The sequence below is a fragment of the Lonchura striata genome, chromosome 13 (assembly GCF_050655825.1).
Source record: "Lonchura striata isolate lonStrDom1 chromosome 13, ASM5065582v1, whole genome shotgun sequence".
Taxonomy (NCBI): Eukaryota; Metazoa; Chordata; class Aves; order Passeriformes; family Estrildidae; genus Lonchura; species Lonchura striata.
This window is the reverse complement of record NC_140715.1, coordinates 4,969,835-4,984,378: the sequence shown is the minus strand read 5'-3', so window position 1 is coordinate 4,984,378 and position 14,544 is coordinate 4,969,835. Positions and strand designations below refer to the sequence as shown.

The 14,544-nt window shown below is 39.4% G+C and overlaps 1 protein-coding gene across 22 annotated transcripts in view; it reads left to right on the top strand.

Annotated features, from left to right (window-relative positions):
- The window catches only part of ANKHD1 (ankyrin repeat and KH domain containing 1), a 98,560-nt gene that overhangs the window by 43,547 nt on the left and 40,469 nt on the right, over positions 1-14,544 (top strand). For all 22 annotated transcript variants that reach the window (XM_085590960.1, XM_085590950.1, XM_085590956.1 and 19 more), the window contains exons 10-14: positions 1,335-1,444; positions 8,661-8,748; positions 9,340-9,467; positions 9,605-9,748; positions 10,400-10,502. In XM_085590960.1, the coding sequence (XP_085447086.1) occupies positions 1,335-1,444; positions 8,661-8,748; positions 9,340-9,467; positions 9,605-9,748; positions 10,400-10,502 (573 nt within the window). The remainder of the gene's footprint in view (positions 1-1,334; positions 1,445-8,660; positions 8,749-9,339; positions 9,468-9,604; positions 9,749-10,399; positions 10,503-14,544) is intronic.

The window sequence follows — 14,544 nt, the reverse complement described above, 5'->3', positions numbered from 1 at the left end:
ATATCCTCAGACTACTTAGCAAGAAAGAAAAAGCATATGTTGCACCTCAGTATTGTTTGATACTGTTAACAGAGGAAAGAGCCTCCTGGAGCAGGTGATCTTGTTCCGTATCTAGAAAGCATTCACATTCCTTAGAAACGTTGTTTCTATCTGCATCTAGGACAAAACTTTAATACAGATAATGCTTGGTTTTGCTGGCTACTCCAGCTTTGACTGAGCCTGGTTATCTGCATTCAGTCTCCCTGAATAACCAGTTCTTTAGGAATGGTGTGCTGGGAAGTAGTGTGCAAGACGCATTCTGGAATGTGCTGAATTTCTGTGATGAATGAGCTTTACTGCTACATTATACGGTAGTAAAAATTAAATTTTCCTGGAGTTTGGGGTAAAATGATGCTTCAATGTTCATCTTTAAGTTTATAAAGTTGGTAGAGTCTAAAGTGTTCTGCTTAACATAATAAAGAAAAAGGAGCTGTATTTGGGATATCTTCCTTGTTGTGCAAGGTGATTTATTTGTATGCTCTAAGAATAAGCATAAAATTGGCTGGATTTGTAATTTTAGAAAGTAAAGCTCCCTTCTCATCGAGGGACAGTAACAACTGTGCCACTTGGTGCAGTGACATCAGCATGTGACACCTGTCACCAGCTCTCTTGGAACGCTCTCTGCCTGCACTTCACTGCTGATAGTTTAGAAAGTTGATTAAGGAGCCTTGTTTTGGCATCAGGGAGTCTCTAATTATACCTCACACCTTAAAAATAAGAAAATGGCTAATCACATTGGCATTTCTTTTTTTAAGAATAATGTGCTACGTATCAAGAGTCATGTGTAGTTTTCAGAGAGCTGGTGTATATGAAGCTAGACAAATTATTTCAACAAAATGGTTTTAAAGCAAATGATTTTAAAAAGCAGGAAAGAAGGGAAATCTGTGGAAGTGTATGGGTTTGTTGTATTAATACTGATTCAGTGATGTGCATTTTGTCTGATTTCCCTTGGCATACAGCTCTGAGTAAAATGGACAGTCTGCAAAACTGTCTGGATTCCCTTTTACATGATGTAACAACTGAAATCCTTCTTGCTATAGAGGCACTATAGGAATAAGCAAGCATATAGGTTTAACTGCTTAGATTGTCAGTCATGCTTTTTTCAAGCCTTGCCTTACCTCCTCTCCTTGGAGTATTTTCACTATGAGAGCAATTTTTTCCATAAGAGCAATGCTCTTGGACTGTGGAGGCTGTTGGTCAGTAGGATATAGCTGTTGTCAGAGATTTTTATGTTTATCTGATGTGAAATACTTGATATGGACACGTCCAATATGAAAAAAATGTTGCGTTTGTAGGAGCTAATGTTCATGCCACTACAGCAACGGGAGATACAGCTTTGACCTACGCCTGTGAAAATGGACACACAGATGTGGCAGATGTGTTGCTTCAGGCTGGTGCTGATCTGGTAAGGCTTCTGCTGCATCTTGTGGGCAAAGTGCTTTGGTTTCAAACTGTAAGGCCAAGCCTTTGTGCTTAGAGAACAGAGTGATGAGCTTAGGAATAGAGATTCATATATGGCTCTGAAAAGAGGCATGAAAGAAGCTTTTATTAAAGCCTGCATATTCTGTTTGGTCTAGAAAATTAAAGTTCTTATGGGTAATCTGCTCTGAATTTAAAATATTTTAGTAGTAGGAACTCCTGCTTCTATATGTCAGTGTCGGTCTCTGAACACTTTTAGTTTCTTAACTTGTGCAAACTACTACACAAAACCCCAAACAAAGCAATGTCTTTTAAATGATCAGCATAATCTGATCTCTTTTCTTTCTTCTAACTCTTGGGTTTAGCAAATTGCTTTCCCCATGTTCATTTTCTGTAATGTCAACTAAGTTGCTGGGAGACCCAAAAGTGCCTCTTCATCAGCTACAGGGATATAACATTTGACTTATAATTAATTAAAACAATTGATACTTCCAAAGGTGTTTAGGAGCCTTATGTCAAACAAGTCTCAAGCAGGAAAAATGGCTATTTTCATTGCCTAGGAAGAGTATTCTCCTTTTTTTCCCCACTACGTACTCACTACTTTGTGTTTTATTTTGCTTGGGGGGTGTGTTGGGGTTTTGGTTGAATATTCTGAAATTTTTGATCCTTCTAAAAAACCAAGAATGCCAGAAAAATTTCTCATTGAACCTGATAAATCAGCATGCTAATGAAGTTACTTAAATTTCAGTCATTAATGAAGTTTTTGTGGGTTTTATTTAGAAATACAAATAAACTAATGCTGTAATTGGGAATATTATTTACAGTCTTCTTTGAGACTTTTTTTTTTAGGGCTTATTAATTTTTCTCCAGTAATGTCAGTAATGTTCTGCTTAATTTTTTCTTATCAGGGAGGAAAATCATGTTATTGGGGGGGTTATGGGATTTTAGCAGGGATGGGATGGTCTTGGAAAGTTCTGTCCAACCAAGATCATTCTGTGATTGTTTTATGAAAAGTGATTCTAATCCCCATAGAGTTTTGTCTGAATTGAGAGTGACCATCACCACCACATCTCAGCACAAACAGGTCTTGGTCTGGTGAGTGGCAACAGGAACTGATGCTGCTCAGGGACTGATCCTCTGGCCTAGATATCAAATATGTCATTCAGTTCAGGAACCAGTGGAGATCTTGAGAGCTCTGTCACATTTATTAAGCAATGTGGCTTTGTGAGCACTAGGAGAATTAAAAAAAAAAATTATGGCTGGGATGAACTTTCTTCGCTTAGTGGTTAATTTTTCCTTAAAGCTCTGCAGTGACAAGTAGTGCTAGAAATGAGCAGTGTTAGAGTGCTCATCTGTCTGCTGGAGAGCTGCTCAGTCCTCTGTGGATTTGTCTCCTTTCAGTGGATTTGTCTCTTTGTGACTAATTGTTCATGAAGTCTGGCATGTTAACAATTCTTCTGTGCTTTTCCGATGCCCTTCTTTGAGGGATCTTTTCCATGCCCTTACAGAGTTAGCCTGTCAAAATCTGTAGCAAAACTAGCTGGCAGGCCTGCACCTTTTCTTGTTAATGTATGCATTTTGAAATCAGCTCGCTTTTGCCAAATATATGAATGACTGAATCGAGGCACATCTGAAGCCTTCAGCCTGTGATCCCATCTGTGCCATAGTTACATTCGAGTTCCCCCATCCCTTTCAGGAGCAGGGACTTCCAGAGTCTCAGCTTGAGCTGCTACACTGGATCAAATGTAAATTTTACTTGTTTGCAACTTCTATGGGGACAGAAGACCTAGTTTAGATGTTGTGATCTATGTGAGTAAAAATTTGGAGACTGGAACTCTGAAATACAAATTGATAAAAGCATTTTTTAAAAGCAGAAATATGGTTTAGTAACTTCAGGAAAAATATCCAGCACTTCAGTAATACATCTATTTACCAGTGTGGCAAGGATTGTCTAATGTCAAAGGTGAAAGGATAATTTTTCCTAGAGGATTCTTTTTCTTTCCTATTTCTTCTTTGTGTCTTTCCCAGCAGTTACCTTTATCTCAAGGGTTGTGTAAGGTAAGACATGGGAAGTACATAAATGTTCTCATAGGAACCAGGTTAAAGACTGTAAATCTCACAATAAGTATTGGTGGTATTTAATGAGATGTGATACCCTGCTTTTAAGCCACTTACCTTTCAGTAAACTAAAAGGACCATTTTTAATGCTTGTTCCCTCTTGATGTAAAATCACACCTGGATTAAAGGAGATTCTGGTGTCCCTTTTGAAGGCAGCTCTGCTCCTGACAAGGTGGTTGCATCTTTGTCTGTTTCAGTGTAGCTGCAAACAAAAGAGAGATGTTCTTTTTTGGACAGTGAGATCATCTCAGCTTTTCTCAGCTGGGAAATACAAAAAAGATTTTTAAATTGGGATTTTTTTAACCTGGACCCTCTTGCATCTGTACATGAGGCTGTGCTACATAGGAGTTGTCTAGTGATGGAATTTACCTTTCTCCTACAAGATATATGGGAGTTTTTATGCAGAAATTAAGAAATGGAAGAGGACCCATGAAGACAGCTTCATCCTTGTATTTTTTCTCATTTTACACTGTCAGGGTATCCCCAAAACTCTTTAGTTGTTAAGATTCCACATCTTGCTTTGCTTGGAAGACTAAAAGTGGCTACCTGGTATCCACATAATTATAATTGCAAAAAAAACCCAAACATGCCTAATACCCCTTAATTCTTCTATGACACAATGCTTTTGCAGACATGTTTCTGTCATGGCAGGGATCATTGTTTTGCCTTCAGGTGATAGCATCCCTCACACTAACGTGGCTCCTAAATTAAAAACTCCCTTTCCTTGATGTGTGTGACAGACTGTGGGTTTATGCATTGTGTATGAGGCACCATTTCAACATCTACAAAAGCAGCCTGTCTTCTGGAATTTGAATTCAGGAACTCTGGAGGTTGCTCTGTTGCTGTTACAGTGAGGAATCCAAAGCGCTGTTATGTTTTTCCTTACTGATTTTTGAACCATCAGGGAAAAGTCAGGGATTTCTGGCTTTTTTAGACTTGGCCCTTAGTCCTGTGTAGATAAAGCATGGTAGGACAAGTGAATCTCATTTTTGTAGTCAACACTTCTTTGGCCATTGTTAAGTCTGGATGGTGCAGAATGCAATGAAATTCTTTGTTTTGCCAGTAGTGAACAAAAATCCATCTTGTCTGTGACAAAGATGCTGTGTCTGACCTTTGTGCTCTCTTTGTGGATCTGAATGGCTCATGGTAACACTCTGAACTCATGAGAGCTTCATTACTTGGTCTTACCATTGTTCTTGCCTGCCTCATGCCAACAAACCTGTTTTCAGCTGGTGGATCTCATCCAATTTAAGTTCATGTTCCAGGTCTTCATGACCAGAAATATATGTTTGTAGATTAGAAGCTGTGAGTTCTTCTTTCTCCTTCTGCACAACTAGCAGGAGGACTTTAAGAAGACAATTTTGGAGGGCATAGAGCCAGTCAGGCATCAGGTAAGGTTGGCCTTTGATGCTTGTAAGCTGCAGCCTCAGGATACATGCTAAGGACAAGACATCAGTCTCTTCAAAGATCTAGAGACTCACTATGCAGACTAGATGGGGCTTGTTCTTGTTCTGTATTTTCCCTTCTGTTGGGTTTTCTAAAACTGGTTTTAAAAAATAATATCCCAACCTTCCCAAATGCAGCAGGTTATCTCATTCATAGCAGCCCTCTTAAATCTCTCTCCTCTAAGGTCTTCCATTTTTTGGTGTTTACTTTAAGCTAGAGGCCTAATTGAGTTTTCAGGAAGATTATTTGGGGCAGGTAGGTTGGTGACTGCTGGAATAGGAGTTCAGTCTTGAAAATCAGCAGAGTGTTAGGGACTGTATTTTTTTTTGCATCAAAACCTTTCTCTAGATCATTTTGTTCAGAATAATATTTAGATTTCTGTTAAATATTCACTGTTGTCATGGATGAGGGAGGCTTGTTAAAGAACTGAAAAGTTGGAGCTTTACTTTGAAAATATAGATTTTCTTCCTGAATGTTTAAATAATATGCAACATTGAGGAAAAAAATCAAAATAGCTATCCTAGTGGTTAATATATTAATGTCCTAGTGATTAATATATGAATGTTTGTGAACCAAGAAGAATTGTATGTGGGGAAAGCCCTTATGTAGCTGATCTTGCCCAAACCAGAGAACTCAAAAGGAGAACTAAAAAATCCCAATGATTGTTAATAAGACGCTTCTGATGACTCTGCTCTTGGAAGTATTGATTTGTCTATAAAGGAAATTATTATTGCTGGTTGGAATCTCATCTCCTTCTTGAGTCCAAGTAGAAAAGGTGCAGACAATGTAAATAAACTCCTGCCTGAATTGGGTAATGCTCTCACCTTCCCCTCCCTTCCTGTCTTTTACCCAAAGCCACAGAAAATTCTTCTCGGGTGTTCTTTCTATCTCAGCAGAATCAGCAGGAGAGCACAGCACCCAGGGGTTTAGACAATGGCTTTCCCAATGTGGCAGAGCTGTTCTCCTTTCTTCCTCCTCCTGATTGTACTAATTGCCACATTCCTCAGGGCTGGAGCAGTGACAAGAGGGGAGCCCTACAGTGCAGAGCAGCAAGGGGATTGTGTTTGGGGACAATTTACTGGGTTTAGATATTACAAAATAAACATAGGTATGCACTTCATATAAATAAAAGGGAAAAGCTTACTGTAAACGTAATGGGATGTTTTGGGACAACTTTCATTTTCTCTGTCCTGATTTTGATCATCTAATGCAGCTGAAAAAAGAGATAGATATTGATATATATATACATAGATGGAATCTTTGAAATTTATGTTTATTGTAGATAAAAAGACAGGCTGTGAGGAGACAAAGGCACTGCAGTGTCTCAGCCTCTTATTTTGGCTTGTCCTAGATGTCTTCCCACCTGATGCTGTTTGATAGCCATTATTAGGACTATAGAGAGTGCTGAAGTCAGAATTAATTTAATCTTGAAATAAAGCATGCATTTCTATCTTCCAATGTGAAAAATACCATCAAAATGCCATAAGTTTTGAAGATCTACAGCAGGTGGGCACCCAAATGGTTTGGTTTGGCTGGACTGATGGTGTGCATGGTGCTACAAGGATTGGAAGTGTTGTAGTAGCTGAGGATCAAGTTCTGCCTGCTTGAGGAAGTGACAGTTGGTTAAACTGGGCAGAATCACTGCATTGCATTTAAATGAGGAAGCCTCCTGGCGTCCGTGTTTGAGACTTCCAACAGCAAAGTCTGTTAGGAAGGCAGAATGTTGCAAATAATTATTCTTAACTGCCAGTTATCTGCTACATCTCAGTGCAATAAGAGGATGCTTTTCACTACCTTGAATATAGCTAAGGTGACCTAGAATAAAGTTTGCATCTTGCCATCTTTGCATTCAGTAAGGGTTTTAAACTGGGTGTGAAGTAGTTCAGCAGCAGTGTCCAGGTCTGCTCAGAGCAGAGTGGTGGTCAGGAATTCTTTGCACCCACAGCTGCCTTGGGAGTGATGTGCTGGTGGAACCAGAGGTTTGCTGTACTTCAGGCACACAGCACCTTCTGGCTTTTTAGGCTCTTGGCAGTGGCTGAGGAAGGAAAAACTATGCCAAATACCAGGGTAAGCATCAGGACTTAAGGGCATGCCATTAATTCTTACAATCATATGGCCACATGTTAACATAATTAGCTTTACATGTCCTGTAAATGTTTCTGCCATGCAGACAGTCCAGAAGCAGGTATTTATTGAGATCTAAGCAGTCACTGCCCTGCAAAGAAAATCTGTGAAATTAAAAAAAAAAAAAAAAGGTGATTCAGCATTAAGTCTGTAAAGTTTTCTGTTCCTGTGTGTGTTTGTGTGTTTTACTGCTGAATATGCCATGAAATCAGAGCTCTAATGTGGCATTTAGTCATGTGTTAAAGCAGTGGTGGGCAGTAACACAGAGCTCTTGTGAAGGCTGAGGAGCAGAGCAGGAGAGGGGCAATGTAACCTCTTAGAGTGAAGGATGGGCTTGGGTTGGGGGCCAGTCTCCAACAGAAGATCCAGTCAAGAAGTTTCTTCTTCAAGTGTACGAACAGAAAGCTAACTTAACATGCAGCTTGCTGCTAAGGCAAGCCATATGTCAAAGGACATATGCAGAGTTTTCAGGAATACAGAAATTATGAAGGAAGGAATTGAGTTGTTCTGTCAAATCTCTTCTTGTCTGATTGTATTTGTAAGTAGCCATGTCAGCCTGTGTCAGTATTAAATGTTAACTTTCACTATCAGATATATATATGCAATTACAAAGTGAAGAGTGAATTTAGAGCTTTGCTTCCCAAGTGATTAAAAACCAAACATTTCTAGTATATTATTGATCAGACTGAATGTTATTTAAACAGGATAATATTGAATATAGAGAGCACGTACAAACACTCCCAGGAAGATTATGTTCTCTCCCCTTGTTCTTTGGGAGGGTTAATATCATTGCTCAGCATTCTTTGTGGTATTGATCATGTCTACATAGCAGGCACATTGTCTAGCTCTGTAACTGCTCTAATACGGTTGTATTTAACCACATCTTTCCAGTATTCAGAAACTTTTTAAATTAGAAAATTGTTCTTGATGCTCATTTCCTTTTTGTTGGATTGTATCATCCTTTTCTCAGCTTTCACCTTTATTCTCCAATCCTCTTAGAGACTTCTTGTGAGCTGCAGTGATTTGTCTCATTTTTATTTCTGATCCTCTTCAGAATGTTTTATAAACATTGTGTGCACTCAAGGCATTTTTGCAGTTTTGAGGTCTGGCAGCACATGGCCACTCTCTGAACTGTGTCACCACAGTTCGTGGTTATTGTGAACTTCCTGATGTTGGGTGATATTTGTGTTAAATCTTCCACCCTTTCTGAGGAGGAAGCAAAGTCTTGACTGTTCTCGTGTATGTTACTCATTTGAGCACTAAAAATGAAAAGGGGGTTGTAAGTTTGAAGCTTTGTGGTGTGATACTGGTATGGGTGTGTTCCTAATCCTTTGTAACAGTGTGATTTAGTATTTTAGGTTACATGAAAATGGACACCAGTCAGTTTACATTTATTACTGGCTGCTTGTGAGATCTACTCAGATGGGTAATTCTGGTCCCATCAAAACATAGTTCAGAAGCTGAAACAGTGATACAATTTTTGCCCATTTATACATCTCTTATTTCTTCTCTAGGAGCATGAATCTGAAGGTGGGAGAACCCCACTAATGAAGGCTGCACGAGCTGGTCACTTATGCACTGTGCAATTCCTTATTAGCAAAGGTAAATGCTAGTTTACATAACTAATTTAAATAATTGTGATCCATATTTAAAATTATTCTGGATATATGTATATAAGCTATTGTCAAACCCCTAAGGGTTTTTTGAGTTTCATGCAGGTCATGATAGAATTAATTACAAAATATTTTTATAGTTACTCTTCTTACTCTGTTATATAGATTAGATTTGAAGTACAGCAGATATTTCAGTTTCTTAAAGAAAGCACTTCCTCCTTCAGAAAAGCACATCAAGTACTGTCTGAAACAGTAGCAAATGCACCACATAGTGATGCTGCTCAAAGCTCAGAGAGAACATTTGGAATTGTGCTTCGTACACCATGTGTTCCCTCACTTAACACTTACAAGCCCACTGTTGCTGTTGCAACTGCCTTGTCTTTACAAGGTGAGGAGGAGGATGTGTGGAAGCCAATCAGTTAGTCAAAATCCTTTTTGCTCTTTCCCTAGAAGTGTGTAGGAAGTAATTTGACTACAAGAGCAAAGTTTGTTTCTGTTCCACAAAATACTGTACTTGTTGATACTTTCTTTTAGAAAGAATTTCTTTGTGATTAAATATAAGCTCATCTCTTACTCACAGGTGCCAATGTGAACAGGGCTACAGCCAACAATGATCACACAGTGGTGTCCCTGGCCTGTGCTGGAGGTCACCTGGCCGTGGTTGAGCTTCTCCTGGCTCACGGGGCAGATCCTACTCATCGGCTCAAGGTATTCTCTAGCAGCTGTCCTGTTTCATAGGTTCTGAAAGAAGTAGTAAATTTAAGTAAGAAAATTATTACATGGGGATGCTATACTGGGGAGCAAAACTCACCTTCTGGCTTTTTGTTTCCAAAATCTCACTTCAGGATGGCTCAACAATGCTCATTGAAGCTGCCAAGGGAGGACACACAAATGTTGTTTCCTACTTGCTGGATTACCCAAACAATGTTCTGTCAGTTCCTGCAGCAGACTTGTCCCAGCTCACACCTCCATCTCAGGATCAGTCTCAGGTAAGGAGGTTTTTTTTAAACAGTAACATCAGTGTTGAGAAGAAATAGTTGCATAGTAATCAATTTTAAAATGAACATAGGCAGTGGAAGAAATTTTTAAAAATGTGCTCACATGAGAATGATAGAGAGCAAGAGAATTGATTGGTGCTACCTGCAGAGACTTGAAGATCACATAAGCTTTGTTCCCTTTTCTGCTCCCTGGACAGGATAGTCCCAAACCTAGGATTTCAGAATGATGTTGTTTTCTTTCCTGCATTTGCTCAGTATTTTGGTTGAACAGTTCTAAGCCTAGTGGTTGTACCCCTCACATGGTGTTAGTGATTCTGTTTGTTATATAAAGGAAAATACATTGTGTAAATAGAGAATTCTGCAGTCTGAAGAGGCAGCTCCAGGGGAGTTAGCTGATTAAAAATCTAAAGGAATTAACAGTTTTCCAGCCAACACAGCCTGGCATCTTGCACAGAGTAGCACAGTTAACTTTGACAGCAAAAAAGCCATGTTCAGCTCATACCAAGAGGTAGCATAATATACACAACTGGGGAAGAGAGAACAGGAGTAGGTTGTAGTTCTGAACCTGTGCATCAACACTTGAAGAGCTGATCTGCCAGAAGGTGTTTTTTCCTGAGCATGTGTCTGTGCCTTTGTTTCAAGGTCCCCCGTGTCCCGGTGCATACGCTCGCTATGGTTGTACCTCCCCAGGAGCCTGACAGGACCCCTCAAGAGAACTCCCCACCTCTCCTGGGAGTGGTGAAAGGTCAGTATGTAACCACTCAGAGAATATATGTGGTTTGGAAATGGATAGACTGGGGACCATTTTATTAGAGCTTATGCATAGTGTAGTCCATTCCATCAGTTCTTGAACACCTCTAATTAAGTGTAACTTAAAACTATTTTGTATAGTTTGTAGTTTTTCCCTTATTTTCTTGCATTCTACAGTATAGCAACACTGGTTGTTCTAATCTTATTGTGCTTATTCTAATTTATTAGAATTATTCTTACTCAAGTTTTTTTTGTGGAAGAAAATGCCAGTGGTAACTGCCCTAGTGCAGACAGATAAAAAACTTCATGTACTTTAGGTGTGGTGTTCACTTTTGAATATTGTACATTGGTTTTCTAGAATAGTTGGAGCTATTATCCATGAACTTGATGCACCAACTTTTTTCTGTTCCATCAGTAGCAATACAAACATGTTGGCACTATAAAATACCAGTGCAGATCTATTTACAGGAGAGTTTTTCTTTTATTAGTAATAGTTCTCTTGTGAGTAATCGTAACATCAGGGTTTTTGCTTTGAACATGGTCAAACTGATTGGTTAAAACTCCTTGCAGTTATTAAATTGCAATTAGGGAGTTTTTTTTCCAGCTGTGGATTCTGTAATAAAATCTTCATATCTGCTAAGTCAGCTCAGAAGGAGAAGCAGAGTCTCAAGTGCAAAGTTACAAACTGCAGCTTCTAATGATTTACAGTTTTGGATGGGGATCTTAAGCATTACAGTATCCCAAGCTCTGTTACCTAGATCTGCTGAAATCCTTTGTTTGAGGAAGCAACGAGCACTTCCAGAGCAAACAAACAAACATAAACCCCTTAGGGGCACAAAGAAAGAGAAAAAACATTATGTACCTGCTGGTGTCTGAATGTGCAGCTGTGCCCCTCTCCATGCATATACCACGTGTGTGACCTCTCAGATGCACTTGGTGTCTCATTTCCTAGGATGTGCAACACTTGATATTTTGGATTTCAGAAAAATGAATACCAAACAAATGAAGGGAATATACAACTTCTGATTCAAATAACCCACCAAAAAGCTATATATCAGCATATGTGCCCTTCCAGTTCAATGCCTGTTAGCACTGTTGAGTGGGAGTGTTCTGGGAGCACATTTTGTGGTGCATAGGAATCAGTAAGGGATTAGTTAATGCTGAGTCAGAAGACTGAACTTAAAAGCTAAAAGTTTCATTTTATTTAATCCAATTATGAAAAGCAAATAGTTGACTGTAGTTTAGAAACAGCTCTCATTGCAAACACCTTATTGCCAATGTCAGCACATCCTTAGGTGTGTTTTTTGCAGTACTGTGATGTTGGGGCTGGCACAGGGAGATCTCATTGTTCACAGGGGCTCAGGACATGCTTCATGCGTGTCAGCAAAACTCATCTGTGCTGTGTCGTAGGAGATGCAGCAATCCCAAATGTGTCATCGGGCTGATGAAGCATTCCAAAAACTCTGTGCCAAGCTTTTGTGTCTCTCAGATCTTTAGGGGGAAAATGGTATTTTTAAACGCTGTGTGCTCCTTGCAGTGCAGAGTCAGTGTGCTGTGCTCAGCTGCCATTTGTGACTGGTTACACACATATGGATTTAATTCACCAGACTTCCATCATTAAACTTCTTGGGAGAGGAGGGGCAAAACAGAGGGTGGTTTGAGGTGTTTGTTATTTCCAAGGCAGCAGAGCAGTCAAGTTCTTGCATAACAAAATTGTTTATCTAGGGCAGAACACTTACTCGCCTGCAATTAGAAGTAGCCCCTGAGTTTTTTTATAAACTGTGAACTACTGGGAGTCAGAAGAGCAGTACCTTGTCTCCTTAAACTTAGCACAGTAAGATTTTTTTTATGGACCTGTATGAGTTTTGCAAGAAATGCAATAGTGACACTTTGTTTTCTGAAGAGTTCTTGGCAAGTCATATGTAAAACTTGAGCACATTTAAGTGTTCCTATTGCAATTCAGATATGACATGACATTTTCAAGAGGAATTTATGGTCTAATTTTTAATTTTTTTATTATTATTCTTCTTCAGTAAAGCATGGAAGCACATACGATCATTACCATTTGAATAATTACTTGGCAAATGATTTAATATCAGTGTTTAGCTACTGAAAAGAGAAACATTTCAGAGGCAATATTGAATCTAGACAGGCTTAGATAAAGGTGACACACCAAGATGATAACTTGGAAAGAACTGAAGAAAAATCAGGTGAAAAAAGGAGCAGAATTAGTCATGGGATTGACCAGACCTCAGCTCCTACTTGCTTAGGAAGGATTGTTCTCAGTGCACTACATTTAGCACACTGTGTCCATGTAAAAGAAATCCCAGTTCAGCTCTTTTTGCTTCCATGGGGAGAGGCAGGAGATCCTTTCTTGGTGGATTCTGCCCTTGCTGAACAGGGGCAGGATTGCTCAGCAGCAGCTGTGGTGCAGCAGCTCAGCACAAGGAACTTTTTGGGCATGAAACCCAAGTGTGCTGTTTTTACAGAGGGTGTATCCAGTGCAGGGCTGTGCTGCAGCTCCAGGCACAGCACCTGCTTTCCTGGGAGAGGGGCTTGGAGCCCAGCCCAGGGAACAGTCCAAAGGAATGCTGCTGGATTTCTTCAGGATACCATCTATTGATAATCCCCTCTCTTTTGTAAATGCAAGTGAATGGTTCCTGCAGAGGCTTGTGCAGTGTGCAGGGCTGGAACACAGAGCACACTCTAGATCATCATCAAAAATGCTGGGACAACAGAGGATGATCAGGGAGCCTGTGGAAAACAGAAGGGTTGTTTTCTTAGTCAAAATATTTTTATAACATCAGCTGTTTTTAAACAAGTCAAAGTTCAAAGCAGTTTGGTTTTGGAGAAGGAGGTATCAGGTTTTCAGTAAATTTTTCTCCAGATTTGTTTTACTTCATACTTTGAAATTGTGCTTACCAATGAACTAATTGGCCTAAAATGAGTACTTAAAACCTGTTAACATGCTGAGTTATATATCTCAGCAGAGATCTCATGCATTGTGCGATGTAATAAAAATAGGGGCCAGGTTAACAGTAAAACTAGGAAGTTATATGACTTTCATGGAGATAAAAACATTAGTAAGGCAAATTTATATTCCTGCTTTTCCAGCTTTTACATTCTGATTTTCACCAGATTTTTCTACTGCATAGTCCTAGCTGTCTGTTCATTGTTTAGTGTGCTTCTACATCTTCTGATCCACCTTTCCCATTTCCTCCTGGAAACTTCCTGTCTGGGTCAGCAGCTAGCCCAGGTATCTGGGATGAGTTCCCAAGGAGATTTCACCATCCATGCCTCCTGACTTCTGAACTTTACTAATACTTTCTTTGTAGACTTAAAGCCATTTTCTGGAAATCCTCAGCAGTGCAGGCAGGTGATTTGACACCCAGACACATGTAGGTCACCAGGAGCACAAATGTGTAACAATCTTTTCACAGTAGTTTGTGAAATTCTGTTCCTTTGAAGCTTCAGTCACCTGCTTGCCACCAACTAATTCAATTATATCTTAGCAATTTTCCAGTTACATACCATGAGCCCACCAGAGGAAACTTGGGAGGAAGACTTAAGGTTAGAAAGTAACTCAGATTTTTGAATGGCTGAAAATTGAGTTCAGCTTGACTTGGTTTCAGCTGCGTAGCCATTGCCTGTTGAATAGCGTTGCACCAATTCCCTGCAATTTTCCATAGAAACAGCTGCATGAGTGATAAAGACTGGCAAAATTGCTCCATGGTTCCAGGAGGGATACTGTGAACAAACTCAAACTCATCATTCAGCCTTCTACCAGTTAACCTCTTCTTTATAAAGAAGAATTCAGTATGTATGAAAAACCATGTAGCAGATTAATTTTCTTGGGAAGTGTAGGCTTATTTCTTTTTCCAAATTAGCAAGATTATGTAATATTGTACTTCGCATTTGTGTGTGTATGGAGCACCTGATTGTTCCTCCAGATCCCTAGAGATGGGTTTCTTTCTGATACAAATAATAGTTAAACACAGAATTTTCATGAAAATTCAGTATTGAGTTCATTTTATTCA